We start from the raw sequence: 21,443 nt of genomic DNA, 5'->3' as shown, positions 1-21,443 counted from the left end.
TGAGGTGTGTTGGAATTTCTGCCTTTGTTCCTTTTGCTGTTTTCCTCGGGGCAGGAAAATCTAGTAAAACTGCCTTGTTTAAAATCAGGGAGTTCAAAGACAAATTGTCAATTTTAATTTAACATAGTTCCTTTTGAGACGTTTTATAGTCTGCAGATAGAGTGGGCATCTGGTGTACAGCCAACAGGAAGATGCAGTGTTTTAAAGGACTTCAGAAATTATAATTTCAAACCAGAGAATCTCCAGTTAGTTGTGCTATTGAGTACTTGATGGGATTTTACATCAGTTTAAACGGGATCACTGGGGGGAAGCTGTTGAATGGTATACAGCCCCGAGATCCAGGCTGAAAACACACCAACTGTGGGAAACTGTCAGAGGGTAACAGAAAGAATGTTTCTGCTTGATTATCTTTAACAGGGAGTACAAAAAGGCATTGGCCTTTAATTCTGTTACGAGAAGGCTGCATGAGACTGATAGGGAAGACATATCAAACTGTAGCCATCTCTGGCTGTGGTCTGACGGGGGTGCATTACAGGGAAAACTTGGTTTCTTTTCCTGTGCCATAGTGCACTCTTACTTCATTAAAAGTACTATTGCTAGCATGAAAGTAAGACTGAAATCGGAATCTAAGACTGCAAATGTCATCTTTGCCCTCAGATGGTCTGATCATCTTTTCAGTGGGTGGAGGGTGGGCTAGTAACTTCTTGGCTACTTTTACAGGTAGGAGATTCTTATAGAAAAGACATCATTTGTTACTGGGGTCTTCAAAACTCTGCTTATTTTCCTCTGTGAGATTCAAATGGGGAAGCCCTTCAGCTTTTGGAGGTGTGTGCCTTGAGGGCTTCTGAGTATTACCTGTAACTGCAGGTTCTTAGAGGTTTTGGGAAAGGGGGTGTGCTAATTAAGCTGGTATTCTCATTGAAGGAAATGTTTATCAAAGTATGCCTTTAATGGGTCTGAGCTGCCAAGTCAGTTTGTAGATGTAAAAAAAAATGTAAAACCTTAAGAATTAGTGTGAGGTTTTCATTAGGCACTTTAGATGTAGCAGTGAAAATTCTGCCAAATAATTTTTGCTTTTTTGAAAGCAGGATTTATCAAGTATTTCAGGATAAAGTATAGCATGGCTTTATTGCAGTAAATATTATTTTACCAATTTACCTTTAACACTGAAAGTTACTTGTTTTTTGTTGATGTGGTCTTGTATTAATGTGTTGCTTTATTTAAAAACAACAACAAAAGAAACCATAATAGGGTTTTTTCCCCAGTTCTCTTTTCCTGCTAGGAAGCATATGGTGAAATTTTTCAAGAGGGGCATAGGAAATAAGAAACTGATATGCTGACTTTTGGTTTTATCTTGCTTAAATACCTGATCTTTTCTGAATATTAAATCTCCAGGATGATATAAACCATTCTGTTTTGATAATTAGTAAGCAGCAAGAGATGGGGTATGTGTTAATATTTTACATAACTAATACCTGAGAAATGTGGTCTTGATGTAGAAGAGGCCAGTGCTACCCTGTCGGTTTGTCACTGTGCATTAACTGCCTGCAACTTGCCACAAAGTAATCTCTTATGTATGAGAAAATATAATTTTCAGTAAATCACTTTTTCCATCAGAACCCTAATTTGAAATATAACTGCCTACAGGCAGTCGGGCTTTATTAATACATGAACATATTCCTTGATTGTAAGTTTAAGGTATGAAGCTATCATTGAGGTATAGCTCTGGGGAAGGCTTTTGTTCGCTACGGTAATACAGCTGCTGTCATAGCAAGAATGGAGAATATCTTCACTTACAGATGCAGACAAACATTAACATCAGGAAACCAACTTCAGCACAGTGTTGACAACACAGGGAGATCCAGCTCTTATCTGTAACTCATTTAAACCATAGCTGTGTAGCTCAAAGGAACTGCAAGCTAATGTGATACAGAAGTGCTATAAATATTTTTTTTTACCAGTCAGCTACTTTTACTAATGAGTAGAGCATGAAGCTGTGGATCTTTTTTTCAGTTGTGTGCTCATGCAGTGACAAGCATGTTACATGCAACTCCTGTGGATAAGAGATCTGAAAAATGGTTATGGGGAGTGCTGTTGGCACTGAACCTTGGATTTTTTAATCTGCTGGAAATATGGAGTTGTCAGCCGTCCAATCTGATGCAGGTTACTGGCATGAATGTCATGCTTGCCTGCCTGTTCAGCAGAGTAACTTGGGAAATTCTAGTATGAGAACAAAGCAATATACTTCAGTTCTCTTACCTTTTTCTTCAGTGGCTCAATCTTGAACTTTTTTTCATCAAAGAGTTAATTGGGTTTCTTACGTACTTCTCTTGGAACTATTAAAGTTTGGATCATATTTGAAAAAGCCAACAGCAACTACTTTTATCCTCTTGATTCATTTTGCCTTGCCCGTGTTTGGTGTGGTTGCACTGCATTCTTGATTCAGGTTTAGCATTTAGCAATGTCCTGAAGGTTGAGACAAAATTTGACTCCCTCAGAGTTTTGTGGCAACTATCTGGTGCAGATGTTCAGAGGTCTTCATTAGATAACTTTGAACTACAGATATCATCATAGCAGTCAGCACTTTATGGAGACAGCGTCCTGTCTTGTCCCCAGATTTTTAAGGAATTCCTTGACCATATTGATGAAATATTTTTATGATGATATAATGCTCTGTCACTTTTAAGGATTCTTGGAACACAGAAACTGCTGTTACGATTGCAAAGGACTTCTGTTTAAAAGGCAGATGCAGAAACTTGGTTTGTTGTTCAGCAGAAGGGTTCACAGTAACACTGTCCTCCAGAAAGAACACTACTTCCAGTGTGCTTATTTATGAGTTCTACCAGAAGTAGAGCTTGGCTTTGGGACAGTGTTATAGATGGAGCAGAAATTTTGTCTAGGAATAAAACTAGTTGAGGACAAAGGACTGAGAAATAAGCTTGAGTATTTGTTCTGGTCAGAATGGTCTGAGTTCAGTGGTTTAAAAAAAAAAGGACTGGAGGCATTTTCTGTTTCAGAGATTTGGCTTGCCTTTTTACAAAATATGCTCTGCTTTCACAGTACAGCATGAGCCCACTATATTTTTTGTAAGCCATTGTTTCTTTTCAAAGATGTGAGTGTTTGCCTGCTGTGATCTTCCCTTAGTTCAGCTAATGTGGCTAGAATTCAGCGATTTCTCAAGCAGATGTGGGTCAACTCACCTTGGGTTTAATGACTTGCAAACAGGTTCTTTTGGCTTAAAAATGTGTTGTTTCCAGTCTACCACAGTTCAGTTTTGCTGAACAACGTAGGTTGCCTTTTTTGGTAGGATGTAAAGGGTAGAGGGAATCAAATACTGTGCTATTATCGGGCTTCTTTTTCAAAGGCTTAAAAATAGCTTTCTGTGATACCAAAGCCATGAACACAGACTACTGTGAAGCACATGTTCCTTAAAGTTATTTCAGACACATGGTACTGTGTGAAAGTCTGCCCTGATGGGGAGCTGCAATAGTGAAAAAAACTTGTCCCAAAGGTCTTGAAAGTACAAGTAAAGTAGCTATGTTTTAGAGCAAATATTTTATACCATTTTTTATAAGTTCCTGCATAACAAAAACATCTTCTACTTAGTTTAATAGTGATGCAGTATTGTGATTTCACTGGTTATGCAGTGAAATATTCTCTGCAATAAGAGGAGTTGGTGACTGCTTAGAAAGGATAAGTACTTCACATTAAGTACTGAGCATTAAGCAGGAGTGTTGGGGGGGAAAAAGCAACTGCTGTAGCCGGGAGCAGACTTTAAAGTTGCGTTGATACAGCTCTTAAATTTGCCTCAGGCCAGCGTAGGGCTGTTTGCTCTTGAAATCATGTATGTGTAGCTACATTCTTCAGTTAAATGATGGATTAAGTATTAATCATCAAGGACACTAATTTTTTTTTGTCATCTTTTTAAGTTTATGGTCAGAGCTTTCTCTTGTTAGCTACTGCTCTTACAATAACTTAAGTCCTGCATCAATATTGAGATCAAGTTGACTTTAGGCAAGCTTTTAATTAATTGGTGTATTTAAAATGGAATCACTGTATATGTTTAATGAAGATTGGTCATGTTTATAGTTGGAGTTAGTAGCACCACTTACTATGATTGCCCTGACTACTTGTTTTAAAGGACCTACTCTTTAGTTCCTTACAACATTGTCAGACTTAATAATTAGACCAACATTTTCCATGTAATTTTGTTTTAACTGTATATTCTGGAGAGTTTCAAGAGTTTCACTAAGTTTAATAAAGAACAAGGTGAAGGGAAAGGTCATATAATACCTGACAGTTTTTTCTTTGAGAAGCAATGCCTCCATACCTTTTAGTAGAATATAAAAATGAAAACAGCATCCTTCTCCTGTTCCTTTGAATATAGATAGTTAGAACATGCACTTGATCAGGCTTTCTCCTTTTCATTAGATGCTTCTGCTTGCTTCTACTAGTGGCTGACTGACCCTTGGGCTGTCCTCAGACATGCTGTAGGTGCTCGGCATCCTTCTGATCAGACTGAGCAGTCTCTTTCCCGCGAACAGACTGAGAACACTTCTGCAGAGTGTTAAGCATCATTTGATTGAGGACTGCAGGACTGAAACTCTGTAAATAAGTAATGGTTGGGCTATGCTACAAATGAGTTGAGAGGGCATGGAGTTCCCTCTTCCTCACATCCCATACTTTCTTTGACTTGAGCCTGAACAGCAGCAATAAAGAAGGAATGTAACTGAAGTGTGGAGGGATTGTAGCAGGAAAAGGCACAAACTTATTCATAGAATTTGAGGCTGCGGAAAAAAATGCAGAGATGAGACAGAAAGAAAACTGACAGTTGGGAGATAAAGATTGAGCACAGGCTGGGATGGGATCAAGATGGAAATTGAAGAGCAGGAAGGGAGAGTGAGATAGTCTGGAAAGAAACTGGGAACATTAATTTGCTTGGGCAGAAATAGGAGGATTGACCACCTGACAGATGGCTCTGGAGAAATTTTGGAACCAGAAGCCAGGGCAGGTGTTGAGCAGCCTGTGATTGAGAAAGCAGAGAAGGAAGCAGAATCAGGAGGTAAGTCTGCTGTACACTCGCTAAGGTGGAAGATCATGTCAGAGGAAGAAAAGGAGAAGCTGGGCTGCACTGAGCAGTCTGAAGTGGAGCCTGGAACTGGCTAGAAGGAGTTGTGTGTGGGAAGAGGGGTCTTGAGTTCTTGGTAGGTGACAGGCACCAGTTGTACCAGGTCTGCTGGACAATGGTGTGCAGCAGCTACTCTTGTCAGTCGTGACCCGAGAAGCCAGAACAATGGTTCTAAAAATTTCAGCCCTGCTTGAGTTTTGTGAATATTGGCCTGAAGCAGTCTGATTACTTTCAGACACCCAACATGTTTTGATAAATATGAAGTTACTAACATTTAAGATTAGCATTTTTGAACTGTAACTTCGCATCTGTTTTGCAAATTGTTTGCCTTCACAGTATGCACTAATGCTGTATTGACTAATACTAGTCAATAAATAAACTGCCATCAATAGTATCATTCTACAGTACTTTGTCATTTAGTGCAACAGTGTTCAGTTTTTCAGTGCTTGCGCTTCAAAATGTGACTGTCTTATTTCTCATATGCTACTGAAATTCCATTGAGAAGCTAGAATTTACTTCTTTAGAGGTAGTAGGTAGTACTTATGACAAATATTTTTGATCTTCAAAATATGCCTGTTCTCAAAGAAACTCCCATCCTAGATTGAGAGTAAAGATCCTCCTGTGTATCCTTCCTGTACTTTCTGTGGGAAGATTATGAATATGCAGTAATTTTCACTGGCTGTTTTGAGATGCTGAGAACTAGATTAGAATTGCCTTTTTTTTGTTATCTGGCTCCTTATATTTACAGTAGTTTCCACCAAATAGCATGTTTAGGTTCTGTGTACAGATTGAACTCCTACAGGACAAGTTACACAGTTGGTAAAACTTCCATTGCCAAGCACAAAGAAGCTGAATTACCATCATGTCTTGTTTCTGATACAGTCTCACATTAATGAACAAGCTTAGAAAGAATCTGTTGAGGGTGAACATATACAAATAATACATAATAGTTTCATAGTGGGCTCTAAGGTCTTTTCCACAGTATTTTCTTTTTTCTTAAATTTTACAGCTTTTACCTGTGACCTTCTTGCCAGATAAATAAAATAGTGTTTAGCAGTGGAGAACCTCATGCAGTGACTACTCAAAACCTGTGTGTGGTTGCAAAATGTTGTTTCATTTGCTTTTTAAGAATATTAGCTATCTCTTGGTTTCTGGAATGGTTATTTCATCAGTTTTCTTTTTGCAGAGTCTGAAGAAGACACGTCCCAGACAAATGAAACATATGATAAAGCACCAAGTCCTGAGCAGCTAAATGATAAGCTAGCTGAAGAAGTTGAAAAAGAAGAAGCAGAAAACATTTCAACAACCGAAGACTCTATTTCAGAGTCTATTTCAGCTGAACAAAGTGAAGAATCTTTAATGAAAGCAGAATAAAGTATTTCCAAGTGCCTTCTGTAGCTAGTTTTTTAGCTTTGTTCATGCCTGTTGTTACTATTCAGGTGAGCTTTTTTTAATGGTACAACTTAAAAATCTCGCTTGAGCTTAAACTGCCTCAAATGCCACAGTATGTCAAAGCTATGTGTAAAAGTGGGTATTGTAAATTAAGCATGTGTCTTTAAATAAGTTAACACACAGAATGTATAGTTGGTTGAAGTCTAACAGTTGTAGCCATAGTTCAGTTTGCATATTTAAAAACTTAGAAGTACAAGCTTCTCTAAGGGTGACCTGTAATTTGAGATCTCTTTAGCTGTCGTACATAAAGAGCAATTACTGGCAGCAACTGACCTAGTAAGTTTGGTCTAGTGAACGAAAGATACTTTTTAATGCTTCCCTGTTAAAATCAATTGAGTGAATCTTAAATACACAGATGTTTACAAGCTAAAGTCTCATCCGACATTTGACTTAGGCATATGGAAGTGTCATTGCAGTGGTGTTAATGTTATTCATTGTCTAACTTTTTGACAGAATTCAGTTAAATGGCACTCAGATAAATGGCATCTCCTTTGGTATTTGCATTGCAGATGAACCAGAGGCATGTACATACAAAACTGTTTTGTGTTTACATAAAATATAGAAAGTCTCTGCACTTGATTGTACTTGAAGACAAAGCACTATTTATACCTGTACAATAATGACAAGATATAAGTGAATTTTGTGCCTTTGTGTATTTTGTTAAGGAAAATAAAGACATCTAGCAGTAATACTTGGTTTGTGATTCCTAAAACTGAAGAGAGTTTCTGTTCTGCTGTGTGCAGCCATCCTGCAGTTACTTTGTGGAAGTTCAGAAGGAGTATGACACCTTAAAAGCAGCCTGTCTATATGTAGCTAAGGTGGCTTTGATAGAATAGAGATGATCTCTGATCAATAGGGGAAGTGCAGTGACAAGACAAGGGGTAATGGTTTTAAACTAAACCAGGGTAGGCTTAGACTAGATATAAGGAAGAAGTTCTTTACAATGAGGGTGGTGAAACACTGGAACAGGTTACCCAGAGAGGTAGTGGAGGCCCCATCCCTGGAAACATCCAAGGCCAGGTTGGATGGGGCTCTGAGCAGCCTGATCTAGTTAGCGGTGTCCCTGCTCCTGCGGGGGGGTTGGACTAGATGACCTCTAGGGGTCCCTTCCAACCCAAAACATTCTATGATTCTATGATTCTATGCATGTGCGTTTGCCAAAAGACTTTCCTAACCATGCCTAAAGTCTGTTGATACTATTTATTGTTGAAATCACAATGAATATTTGCTTCTGGATTACTGAAACTGTACTTTTTTTTTTATTGTATAGCTTTTCAAACTAAGGACACTTGTTATATTTCCTGTTAAATATAACAGTTGGGAACCTGGACTAGAATTTTTCTGGTGCCTGGAAGTGAGGTACCTAAATCAACTAGATTTTTTTAGAAATAAATGCTCACTGTGTGTAACTTGGTTGATTTAGTAATAGTTCTGATAAAAGTTTTTATCGTGTGGGATGTTCTTTGTGTACTTCACTATATGGAGGGAAGGAGAAACTTCAAAACCTTTTTTTATGCATTGTCTTGGTCCCAAAGTGAACTGGTTTTATAGTGTAAAGGCAGCAAAAAGCTAAATCTAGCTCAAAAGCCCTCTACAAGAAAAAACTGTTTCTAAATGTGACCTTAGTATCCATGTCTTTATATGAGGCATAATTAGTACATGAACAGCAATGATTAATTTTCTTTTCCAAATATATGCTTTATTTTCTGATTCTTTGGGGTTAGTTTAGAAGTTCAACCCTTACATCAGTCAGAATCAAGTTTGGTCTGTATTTAAATAAATGAGGAAACTTTCTGGTTCACTAACTAAACTGCAATTTGTATTTTAATTAGTAATCTTCATAGACAGAATGTAGGCATGTGATTAAAGGAGTACTAGTAGGTGTTTGGCTATATTTATATAAACAACAATTAGTAAAAACAGGCAAACATCTTGTGCATGACTATCTTACTTGGGAATACAAAGAAGACAGTCCCTTTTCCAAACATGTCTTGGGGTATGAGAAAAGTACAGCATGCAAAGTGACAGGGGAATGTATTCTTTAATATTTTAAGAGAATGTATTTTATATTCCAGAACTTCTTTAAAATGGAAATAATTTTGCCTGAAAGGTGACAAAGCTCACTCGTTATTTTGTAAGACTTTCAGATGTTAATTTCTCCATTGCATTTTGTACCTCACTAATTTATCTGTTTAAGGGTTATTTCGCTGGAGAGAAAAAAAAATCTGAATATTTTAGTAATTCAGCACAGTAAGTTGTATGTACTTACATTATAAACACTAAACCCAACTAAAATGTGATGTTATGATCCCTCATATGGGATATGAATGCATGAATTAGTCATTTCAGAAGTTAAGATTATCATAGGATCATAGAATGTTTTGGGTTGGAAAGGACCTTTAGAGGTCATCTAGTCCAGCCCCCCTACAGTGAGCAGGGACAAGATTACTCTAGGCCCATGTATTATTTCCTTTTAAAAAATGTGCTTCTTAACTGTCAGGCTGTGTATGTAGAGTAATTTTAGGTCCTTCCCATGACAAGCAACCACTGATCTGTAATGCATATAATATCTATTGAATTGACTGAGAAAATAATCTGTTGATATTGGAGCTATATATTCCAGTTTTTTCATTAGCCTAGAAGATGCCTGTTTTCAGATGCCCTGCTTTTGCCAAGGAAACTGATGCTTCTTAGATTGGGAATCTGAATTGTTTTGGAAAAGGAGGCTCAGTGTCTGGCATGGTGTGGGAGGACAGGAAAGTGTTACTTCTCCCAACATTCTTAAATGTGACATTAGCAACTTGCCACAGGAATGATTGATACTTACTGTTTAATATGTCACTGAAGGATCAAGTAGAGGCGGTCGACCTGATGTGAAAACAAATACTTGTTAAAATGTGAAAACCTAGCTTTATGAGACCTAAGACTAGCTAGAATTTTTGAGGAGGGGAAGAATATGAGTTTTAAGCACATGACAGAGTTGTCCTGAAAGGCTTTCATAGCAAAAAAAGTACCCAAGCAGTTGTTCCCGTTAATTGCTTCAGAAGGCTTGAAAAAGATGTTAAGGATGTCCTGGTATTTTGGTAGAGAAAGATCTATTTTTAACTTCCTAATTTTTCAGGGTTTTAAAGCAACTATAGTAAATGAGGGTAGAGGGTTAATTAATCTGTAAGTGAATTCAGGCTCAGGGAGATACATATGATGGTAATAGACCCTGGGCTTTCCTCAGTTTACAGTAAGCAGTCACGTGTTACTTGTGCCAAGTATGTGCACCCCAGTCCTGATACAAATGTGAGAACAGGATTCTGTTTCTGCAGCAATTGCTGCTTGGCTTCTCTCTACTGCAAGCATGGCAATAGTAAAAGATGCCTGTCCAAAAGAAATTGGATCGAAATCCAAAAATACCTGTTAGTGAACAGCAGTAGCCACACCTAGTCATGTCTTTATAACCCCTAAAAACTTGGAAGTAGGAGTATGTAGAGCAAAAAGGTACAGCAGTTGTCAGTGGTGCATAATTTAATTGCAGACTTGCTCTCAAAAGATGAGAAGATGGAAGAAAGTAGGGGGAAAATACAACAAATGCTATGGTTCCATGTTTTGTTGCCTTCTGACTTCCTAGTGTGTATTTGAATCCTAATTTTTTCCAAAGTACTTAAAAGCCTGGTCCTGTGAAAATCTCACTTCTGAGAGATGTTATACAAGCCCCTTTTCTTCCCGTGGCTTGGATTAAAAGCAGAATTGGGTGGGGTAGTAAAGTAATACTTGGCAAACTTGGTGGTGCCATGTTTTTATTGCTTCTGAAATATTGTGAGTAATTGCAGAGATCTCCTTTCATTCAAATGTATTTTATGCATTAGGGAGGAATTATCTGGGCTATGTAAAATCTGCCATGAAAGACAAAGAACTATTCTATTTCAAAATAAATTGGAATGAGTCAGTTTGTAAAACTTAAATTTGACCAAAGAAGCCTGCAGAAGAGGGAAATGAGGAATGCTACTTCAAATTCTAATACTTACTCTAAAGGAGAATGCAATTGATTACCCTGGGACATTTTGACAGAAATAGATCATTTAGTGGAATCTTGGCATGAAGATGGTTTGTCTCGAGAAAGCTGTTCAGCCTACACACAGGAAAAGCAGAAGCTCACAAGGAAAGGCAAACGAAGATGATGCGAAAGCTGACAACTTACGGGCTGGTCTAGAGGTTATCAAAAGCGTCTAACTAGGGGTGTGTATGGTTGCCTTGAAGTCAAACAAGAAGGTTGAAGCCCATGTGCATGAGTAAAAGCTAATGAAAGGATTGAAAGAAAAGAATGACAGAGTGAAACAGATTTGGGGGGTAGGAGGAGTGGTTTTGTCTGTCAGAGCAAGGTCTTACTCGAGATAAAGAAGATAAGAGCTTGAAAAGATTTTTCAGAAAATGTAGCAAGGTTTGGCTAGTACTACATGGCAGTACATACCCCAGGTTAATATCATGTTCTTATGTCAGAAATAATAAGGATGCAGTTGACAATCATATTGGAGAAACTGGTTTGCTTTTTAGAATTAATTCCAGAATAAGTGGATGATAATAACTTGGTAGAATAAGATTGTCTAGCTATTGCTAGAGGTGATGGTAGCAAAGTTACCCTTATCCTTCTTATTTAAACATTAAAACCTCAGCAATTCCTTTCTACTTCTAGGATTAGTGAAACTGTAGCAGTAATTAATTTTGATAACCTTATTAACCTTCGAAGACTAGAAGCAGCACTTCTCTGGTGCATGGTTCTGAACGTAGCAGTATTTGTGCACTTGTGGATCTGTGGTGATGGACAAGTGAGTAGGCTGGAGGAAACTGTTCATTATTTGATAGGTAAGTCTGCTATTAAAAACTTCAAAAGTCTTAATCTTCATAAAGTCTGAACAAAATCAGTACAAGAATACTAGATGTAAAAAAACTTCTTCTAAACAAGCTGCTTCTGGAGTGAGATTTTGTTAGGTCTTCCACAATGAGGAAGGCTGTCCATGGTAAGGGATGGCCTCGCTGTGAATGTTTCACTAGAACAACAGCCTCAAAGATTCGTTTTGCATCTTTGTTGGCAAATAATCATTTGACCAGTTCACTGAGTGTTCTCAAGCAAAATCTTTAGGCCCTCATTTCCTTCTGTGTCATGCAGATTGGGTTTTTTGCCTAATATCTGCGATGTTATTTCCTGTCCAGTCGCATGGTTACAAGTTAGTGCCTCACATCTCAGCATCTCATGTTTCAATTACGTTATTGAATTGATAAATGCAAACCTGTCCAGACTTCTGGTGTAGTTACCCTCTGAAGTTTCATGTGAACGTAGTGTATAGAAGACCGTATAGAAGACACATCCCTAATACAAACTAATTTTAAAAAAAGGCTAAAAATACATCAAGTGCATAAAACACTAGGAGGAAAGTAGGCTTTCCATGAATAGACTTGGACTGGAAGTTTGAAAGTTGAAATGATTTGGACAAACAGCCTTGCAGGAGGCATTAGGTTTAAAGTGGAGCTTGAGAATGAGGGGGCAATAGGAGATTACTCTGGCACCCGTGGATTCTTTCCCATGGTGTGTGCCTTTCCTGTTTTTGCTTAAGAATATTAAATGACAGGATCTGTGTTCATGGAAGAGATTTTTGGCTGTTGTCAGAAAGTTTTGATTCACTGGAAGTGTTTGTGAAGCTGTTAATTACTGATCTGTGGCTGTGCTCCTCTCTCCCAGTGTGTGGTCTTTAGGCAGAGTTCACAGGTCTCAAGCTTGTGGAGGGTGATGAAGGTGAGGAATTACAACCAATTCTTCCAGCGCTAATATTCCTGTGGGGCTGACTGGCATAGGGCTGTTGGCTTCCAGGTTTTGGCACATAGTAAGGCGCCACAGCTTCTGTCGGAGGACAAGCTGTAAACTTCTGTCAGAAGCGTGCCATACTTGAGATTGTATCTGGTAGTCTGAAATAAAGTGTGCTCCATGCTCTCCATGAAGGAAGGAGGAAAAGAATGGTATCTGGAGTATGTGGGAATTTCTTAGCACTTGATCTTTACTAGGGGTTTGTTTACACAACAAATAGAATAAGTTATAATAGCATTTAACAATAAGAACAGCTGTCCTCCAGCATTTAAAAAAAAAATAAAAAATTGAGTTGTCCCTTAAGATTGTGAGTCTCGAGGAATTTTACTTCTCTTCACCATTGCTTTTGATTTGTGAAGCTCTCTGGGGTCCTGTCAGGTCACATTCAATCTTTTCTCTGCAAGAATAAGACCTAGAGAGGTGTATGATGGGCAGGATAGAGAGCAGGGTTTTAAAATGAAATGTATTGATTATACAATAATTTGCTCCCAAACCATGGGGTTCTGAGATTAAAGCAAACACTTCTAAGATTCTTGATAGATTATCTAACTTGGCAACAGTACAAAATCTAAAGCACTGAATCACAATATAACCCTTTCAAGGTTGCATAAAATCAATTTGATCATGACTTAAGTTTTGCATAGAGGGGAGGGTCCTGACCGATTCTTATACTACTAGGTATTTCTCACTGTAGTCACTGTGGGAACAACCCTGCTTCAGGACTGCCTCTGTGCGTGCCTGGCGTTGTACTGCTAGGATTCTCAGTAAACAATTACTAATGCTTTCCAGGAGGGCTTCATAAGCCTTTGCCACTGTGGAATCATGTATTCTCCTTTTATTGTGTGACAAAAATAATTTTCAAAAGGGAGATTGCAACTGCCAGTGAGAAATACATGCAGCAAAATCCTGGAATAATCAGATATGGGAGAAAATAAGGGGTGCAGATACTGGAGATCCGGCAATTTTGGGTGTTCAATTGGTAAATTCAAATCCATCTCTAAATTTGTAACTTATATTGAAATGATAATTCTTTCTCTCTTTCTCTCTCCACTTTGCTGCCTAAATGAAAACTGAGATGCTGGATTTGTAGAAAACTCAAGCAACAAAGACCTTCCAGCTCCCCTGAAATGGTCTGCTCTCTAATTCCTTGCATTGCTTCAAGGAGTTTTACTCAGCTGACAAAACTTAATTTAGACTTGTTCAGAACACGAAGGAAAATTTTTGAAAAAAAACCAAGAAAATTCATTTTAAGAAAACCAAATGATGGTTTAGAAGAAATGTAAAACTTGGTATTTCTTAAGCAATGTTTGTACTTGTATTTTTTGTAACGTGTATATTTTGTATATTGAGCTTTTATTTGAACAGGAGATCCTGTATATTTGTAATTTAGGGTCTTATTGTTGTAACAGCCTTGTTGCATTAGTAAAGGGTATGTGTATTTAGGTACTTTAAATAGTATCTTTAGCCAGAAGTATAATTTTAATCCTAACTATGGCCTTGACCAGTTGTTACATCACCTGCAGTTGAAACTCCATTAAAATCAAAGGAAAAGACTTTAATTAGTATGAATTCTTTGGGTTTAATAGACTTCAGGAAATGTCTGTCTTAGGTTTTCTGCTTGGGATTGAGATGATAACAAAACCTGTGTTCCCCTTTTGAAATTTGGTATTTCCCCAAATGAAGCAAAATTTAAAGAGTATGAAATTAAATTACATAGCTTGTGGTTTGAATATATGCTGCCTTTGCTGCGTGTGTAACTTCTTGAGGAAAAACCTGATTCTGAAAAAGCTATCGAACATTCATCTGATCTGGATTATGATGATGGCTGGGATAAGAGTTGGGTTGCACTTTACGTAGTAGGGATTTACGGTTTTAAGGTGATAATTCTGTTTAGTAGTTAATTCCGTGCTGGCTGTACTCAGTCAACTTGGATTTCATAGATTTTTTTTATTTTTTTTTGAAGGACCTCATATGTTACCAAAACAAGGATGAGGGTGCCCCAGCTTCTTCCATGCGGCCCCTGCCCCAAAGCTGGACTGGCATAAGGAGGACAAGAAAGTTGTTCAAGGTTGAGTAGGTTCTGATAAGACCCATTTATCTGTGCTACAGCCAATTGTGAGAACTCCTGGCTCATGGCATGAAAGAGCCAGCTACCCACCCTCAAAGGTCAGGCTGGCACATGACTGTGAAATTTTGTGTGTGCAGTGAAGTAGAGGCATGGAAAACCTGCCCTCACTCTGTATAAAAAAAATTATGTGGCAACTTCAGAGGGGACTGTGGAGTTGTGAAGATGCTGACTTTGGCCTGTGAGTCCATAGACACGTGCATTTCAGGGTGGGTATTACAGGTTTTATTGTACCTAAATGGTGATTTATGTCCTTACTCCTGCGTTATTGTCCACAAGGTACTGCCCTGTGCCACAGGCCTGTATTACCTAATTTTTTCAGACTGTTTCATTTTCATTAGTACAGCTGCTTTAGCTTGTGATCAGTGTACTGCACCTCATTGATAATCTAAGAGAGTATTAGACGCACAGAAGTGACACCTAACCCTGTCAGTCTGGCTTGATTGACCCCTCAGCTTCCGAAACATGGGTTCATTTTTTTAAAACCCAAGTTAGCCGAACATCCATTTTCGCACATATTCTGGGCAGTTTAAAGGTTGGTCGGAATCGAATATTGCTCTTTCGAATTTGATAATGTATGAGTACAGAACTGTGACCTTTGATACGTAGTAATACATCAACATGACAAGAGCAGTAAGTGCAGCAATTACCTTTACTACACTTGAGATTGTGTTTTACTTCTCATCTTGTAAGCAATTATTTCAGGAAAAAAAGGATGCATCTAAGTTAAATATATTTTGCAAATAGTGTAAATGCAGAAATTAATCTTTGGGGACTTCTGATTTACAGGTGAATGTTTTCAAATGAATCTTGGCTTTTAAATTAACATTGGTTCCGTGGTAGAAAGGAGTCTTGTGCTGTTGGCTTCTTTTACAATACTTTTTTTCTGGGAGAGTTTCTTTAACCCTTTTTGTTGTGTTCTAATGTAGTCTTAAGTTTCATATTCTGATTTATGGCTAAAGCCTGATCCTGCAAGCAGTGGAGATGTCACTGTGTTCATGTTACTACCATGATAATACTTGTAAGAGTTGGTTCTGTGCATGATGATAACGCAAGTTTACGTGATTTTTAAGTGCCTTTCAGAACATAAGAGAGTATCTCAGACCTGCGCTACCTATTGATTTAAAAGGCTGTTTTAACTGCTCCAGCAATGTTTCATCCTTTTCCTGAGCCGATCAAGATACATTTGGTTTAGTTTCCAAGTCTTCTTCCTCACCTGTTGTTATAAATTACCTGGATAATGGTCATGCACAACCACTACCTGGTAGATGCTATAAACCCACAAATCAATACTCCTTGCCAAAGAGCATAAAGCCTTGAGAGGGCTGATATCAGTTGCGGCTTCTGTTCTGTGGACTAAAAATCAGAATAAAATTACTGTGTCACCCTGAGCAAGCAATTGAGTAACCACTGAATGGTGACTTTCTATCAATGCTGTCTGTCACAACCGAAACTCAAAGGAATAACTTGAAGCAGAACTTCTTGTTCTTCTAAAATATCTGCTTCCTCAGCAGCTGGGCGCTGAGCAGCATTGGCGTGCTGGTGTTGGGCACTGAACTTTGATTCAGGAGCTGAGAAAAATGCTTATTTTGTTCTATATAGAGGTGAAGTCAATGCCTTTTGGATTGGTTTCCTTAAGCTGTCAAAATCTGAACCCCTGGTCCCCAGTAATGTTTGGCTGTGCTGGGACCCTGGCAGAGGAGGCAGCTGACCCAAGTGGGGGCTGTGGGATGGGGGCTGAGTGGAGCCCATCTCTCCCAAATCTGCGGTGAGTGGAAGAGTGAGTGCTTTCTCTGGAGCAGCTTTCTCTCTCGAACTCCTGGCTGTGGAGATTGCTCGCTGGCTGTGCAGACACACTAGTCATAAATTGCTAATAAACCTAAAAAGTTTCCCGATGAAAGTTTCATCAAAATGGAAGGGTGTCTCTAACAGATTTTTCTCACAATTTTTCTAGCAAGTTAGAAAATTCTTGACTGTCTGTGGTGTCATTTGTTCTCTAGGAGGAAAAGCAAAACAAAACATTAGGTCATCACATAAATTACTCCTAATCAAGCTCTTGGCCATACAAACTATTTTGCAAAGCCACAAGGAAGGTGCTGCCTGGGGAAATTGTGCAAACATGTTTCTGTGCTGTTTCTTGTTGCTTTCAACCTGTGCCATGTAAAGGCACTCGGGCCCTTAAGGACTTCAACCTTAAAAAAACCCCTCAAGCTTTTTTGTATACTTTCATTAAATTTTAAATGTTAATAATACTAACTTATTTTGGAGAAAATGCCCAACCTACTTCTGTGCAGTGTTTTCCATTAAAAAATGTAAACAGTGTGGATATGGAAATCTTGAGTCTCTGCTGCTGGCTTAGCAGATGAAAGTGGTTACAACAGCTCAGTGTGGAAGTTTGGTTTTCAGCGGGCGCTGCGTTTGTGGGAAGTTCCTTACGGTGAAAGGACGCCCTTGTGCTGCAGGTAGGTAACTCCGTGGGTAGAGAAGTGCATTTGTTACTGGGCTGCAAGTAACGGCAAAGCAATGGCAACTGCTGTGTGGTTGCATGCCAGTATTTGCTGCTTATTGTTTGCTCAGGCTGAATTTATTATTTCTGGTAAGAACTTAGGCATCTTTAGTTCTTCTCTGTACTGTATATTATTAACCACTTCTTGTTTGAAGAACTGACAAGACTGGTATTCCCCGACAGTAGAATCCCTCTTATAGTATCTGGAAAATATTTCCTTTCTCTCATATTTTAGAGAAAGGAGTGAAGGTAATATTTTTTTCCACCATTCCTGTTAGAGCAATGTGACTAGAAGTATTTATTTTTCAGAAATGCTAGGATTTTTGTTTGTTTCAGCTATTTGGCTACAGCTGTGTGTTGCTGGGGCTCTTTTAAAGAGATGGTGAATGACAGCCTGGTTGCAGAATGTATTTTCTTTTTCAGGCTTATCTTACAACTTATCTTACTGGTTTGCAATGGTGAAATCCTCCTGGACGGGAATTGTTAGATTATTGAACAAATGGTGGGCAGCTGAAATTTAGGAACACGTAATGGAAAGTACCTGACTAAGACTGTGTGCAGCTTACTGTGAATACTCCTGATATATTATAATAAGGCATTATGTTAATGTAGTCACGGAAGCCTGATCTATTTGATTTTAAGATCTCAGATTGCGTTATGAGTAAGTGTAATGGTTCTGAGAGCTGGAATATTGTTAGCCATTGTGAACAGTACTGAAGGAGTCTCAGGATGTATAACGTGATAGATGCAATTTTGTTTGAATTTTTTTTTTCCAAGGCCAATTTAATTTTGATTTATTTGCCTCATTAACCCAAGGATTCAGAAAATTGAATGCCACCTGAGTGAGGTATTATTAACGCTAGTGAAATATCTTCAAAATCGCTCCATGCTTATGAATCGGGCTTTTGAAAGCATTTTGAAGGCATAATGATACTGTTGTGAAAATGTACAGCATCATTTAAAAATTGCAAAGTGCTTATTTTATTTCTGAAGCAAGACTTGGTCACCTGACTTAAATGTATACTGATCTATTATTTATGCTTTGAAAATAGAGCTGATAAAAAGCATAAGTGTTCTTGATACTATATTTTGTCATATCTAGCTAAAAAGATTGAAATCCAGAGAAACAATTTTCTGAAGAAATGAAATAGTATGCCCTCCTGAACCCCTGGGGAAAATAGCCTCTCTGTTTGCTCAGAATATGAAGCAGTAAAACAGTATAAGTAAAACAGACAGCCCGTGTCACATTCCTATTTGTACAGTTTGGAATGATGTTTTAAAAACATTTTCTAGTTATTTTTGATAAATAAATGGTGCAAATAACATCTGCAAACCAACCCTGCTGATGTAAGATTTTTCAGATCGGATTTGTTTGTCAGTGAAAGTCAGAAAATTGCTTTGCAAAACTAAAGTTGTATAACTCCCAAAAATATGCATTAACAAATGTACAAGAATGCATCTTGCTCTCCTTTTACCTTCCCTCAAAAAACTAATGCTGATTCTCCATCACCTTTGTTTCTGGGCTCAGGAGATAAAATTATCAGCTATCAAAAAGCTCAGCTGCTAAACCCAGTCGTGTTTATAAGGTGTTAAATAGCTGAACACTCACGTTGGTAGTGGGGCTTCCAGCTACCGTTTTGGAACAGCGTATCCTGGTTACAGCCTTGAGATTTCCCCCTGAGCCAGTAGTGCCCCACTGAAAACTAAGCTTACGGGTTGTAAGAGCTTTCCATGGGTGACGCACCTGTGGTCAGGGGGTGTAAAGGAAGTAAGTGTGGTGCCTGGCTGTTGCTTTCTGCAGGTCCTGCCAAAGGCTGGCACACTGAGGATGAGGGGAAGTTCCTCCAAATCTCGTGGCTTCCAGAAGCGCACTCCAGCATAAGGATGCTGATGCCACTCCAATTTCCTTCACCGACGTAAAAGCTGAGATGGAAAAAATTTCCCTGGGCAGCAGGGTCGAGAAGTCTGATGTCACATCTCTACAAATGCCCGGTTGCCCAAGACTGGCCAAGGAAGTGTGTGTCTGTATATCTCCCAAAACATTGCTTGTTGAGGAGTCGCCTTTCAGCTGCATTTGAGGAATGTATGTCTTCAAGGCTCTCTTGTTGTGCTTCAGACTTCTGTCCTCCACAGTGTTGGTTAAAACCAAGTTAAATTGTTCTTTTGTAGGGATTCTCAGTCAATGGACTCCATCTCAGGCTAAATTCTGTGACACATCTGCAGCATATAAGATGCACATATTTTGTAAATATGTATGTGTTTAATAGCAACCCCAAAAAAAGCATTTGTTTTTATTTTTCAGCCTTTACAAAAATAATGATTTAATAAAATCTTCCCTCTGAGCTTATACAACACTGGAATATTACCTGGTGTTTTATTTTAATACCTGAACAAAAAAAGAACCCGTAAGGGGTTTACTAGACTAATAGCACTTCATTGAGTGGATCTCTCTTTGTTGAATGAAAATAAAAAAGTCTTGAGTAGGGAGTTCTGGTCAGGATCAGGGCTAGAATTGTAGAAAAGTTAATTTTTGTGTTATGGTTATAAGTGTTCACTGTCATGATAACTGAGAACATGACACTGAATAATCCAAATGGATACTTCTGTACAGCAAATATAAGAAGGAATGAATGTGGTCATATTAAGTCCTAAAAAATTCAAGCGTTACTAATCCCGCTCCCCCCCCCCAATTAATTTCAGGTTTCTCTTTGGCAAAAGGCTCAAGTGCTTCAATAGAACATGATTTGTCTACCAGTAATTTTTCATTTCTTAATGACAAGGACATTATGTATAGCCATGAAGGGATATCACTATTTTATTGAACCTGACTTTATTGCATCATTTATTTCCTCAGAAATCTTGTTCTAATGTGGTATTTGTCCAAGTACTTATGAATTACTTGTTTAGCATTTTGGATAGAACAGTTAGTGCTTAGTTGAAAGTTCCTTGGTCGTGGGCAACAGATGTAATTTTCCAGGTAAGGTAAGGGTCCAGGAGATCTTAGAGATCTTAGAGAGGCACTTTTCAGTTGTTTGCTTACTCTCTTCTTCTGAAGGTATGCTAGGACTGCAGGTAAATTATTTTTTAATTATTACTCACTGGAGGTCCAAGGAGTGTCTCTAGAGAACTTAACTGAACAAATCTGTTTTCACTGAATGAAAAATTATTGCAGGAGGGGAAGAGAAAAAAAAGAACAAAGCACCAAAAAGCCCCAATCAGTCTTTGTGCTGCTTCCCCCCAGGTAGGGGGAACACTGCAAATATAGAGGTCTGTGGTGGTTCTCCTGGAAGCACTTTATTGGGGCAGGCTGTCCTCTGGGATTTGAACTGTCCATAGCAGAACATCTCACTCTTCTATCACAGGCAGGAGCTTGGCCATGCTTGATAGCAAAGTTCCTGTTATGATTAGAAAAGAGTTAGTAAGATACTAGTGGTATGCACTCTTAGAAGCAATGAAAGTATTAACTCTGTAGCCAAGCCCACTGCTGTCTAAGACTCGATTAACTTATTAGGGTGTCTAACAATAATATTTATAAACTCTTATGTACATCCTGACCTATATTTAATCCCAGATCTCCTTGGTGGTTCAAATAACATGCAGAGGAACTACAAATGGTTAAAGAGCTAAGTGGCAGTGGAGCATCTGCAAAGGGTTTTGGCAGGTCCCATTTGCTAGTAATCTGTCAAAAGTAATTAAATCTTCCAGAAGATTTATCCTTGCCCACCCTTAGCCTACTCGCTGGGGGGGCAGAGTGGGGAAAGAGAAAGCCTTGAGGCTGGGCAAGCACTGTTCAGCAACAGCCAAAACATTGCTTTGTTATCAATGTTGTTTTAGCCACAAATCCAGAACACGGCACCAGAGGGGCTGCTATGAGAAAAGTTAATCCCATCACTGTCAGACCCTATACTTGGGTACTCTCAAGAGGTTAAGTATGGAGACAGCATCTGACTGGAGAAGGTTGGTTGCTGTCCATAGTTTCAAGTCAGCTGGCAAACTTCTATTAGGGGAAAAAAAATACAATCCGTGTAAAAGTTACTGCAGAGAGGATCTTAGCCAAGAAATCACAGGAAGCTCTGGGAAATACAGTTACTGGAGGAAGAAGCTCTCATATGTCAACAATTACATGGTATTTGTGGTGGTTATTCTAGTATGAGAAAGTGTTTGCACTGGGCAAAGATAAGTTTCTTGCTTATCTTGCAGTGGGAAAATGCAGGGCTTGGCTCTTGTTCTGCACTTCATGTAACTAAATTACTGCTTTTGGTTGGAACATTTAAACAAAAACAAATGAGCAAGAAAATCTCTGAAGGCTGTTAACAGCAAAATCAATGCTGTGCCAGACTCTGGCTTCTCTGCACCGAGGAGACCTCCAATACCTGTCTGTGCA

General features: G+C 38.6%; 1 protein-coding gene across 10 annotated transcripts in view; it reads left to right on the top strand.

Moving 5' to 3' along the window:
- The window catches only part of LNPK (lunapark, ER junction formation factor), a 55,591-nt gene extending 36,379 nt beyond the window's left edge, over positions 1-19,212 (top strand). For 8 of the 10 annotated variants that reach the window (XM_035896209.1, XM_035896205.1, XM_009640796.2 and 5 more), the window contains one exon: positions 6,315-7,491. In XM_035896209.1, the coding sequence (XP_035752102.1) occupies positions 6,315-6,502 (188 nt within the window). In that variant the 3' untranslated portion in view covers positions 6,503-7,491. Of the gene's footprint in view, positions 1-6,314; positions 7,492-13,503; positions 14,133-18,860 lie in introns of those variants that run through there. The other 2 variants (XR_004842274.1, XR_004842273.1) reach the window with 2 other exon arrangements.
- The last annotated feature ends 2,231 nt before the right edge of the window (positions 19,213-21,443 follow it).

This window comes from Egretta garzetta, unplaced genomic scaffold, assembly GCF_000687185.1.
Source record: "Egretta garzetta isolate BGI_Z169 unplaced genomic scaffold, ASM68718v1 scaffold16, whole genome shotgun sequence".
Classification (NCBI taxonomy): Eukaryota; Metazoa; Chordata; class Aves; order Pelecaniformes; family Ardeidae; genus Egretta; species Egretta garzetta.
The sequence above is the reverse complement of the archived record's forward strand: the minus strand, read 5'-3'. Positions and strand labels throughout refer to the sequence as shown.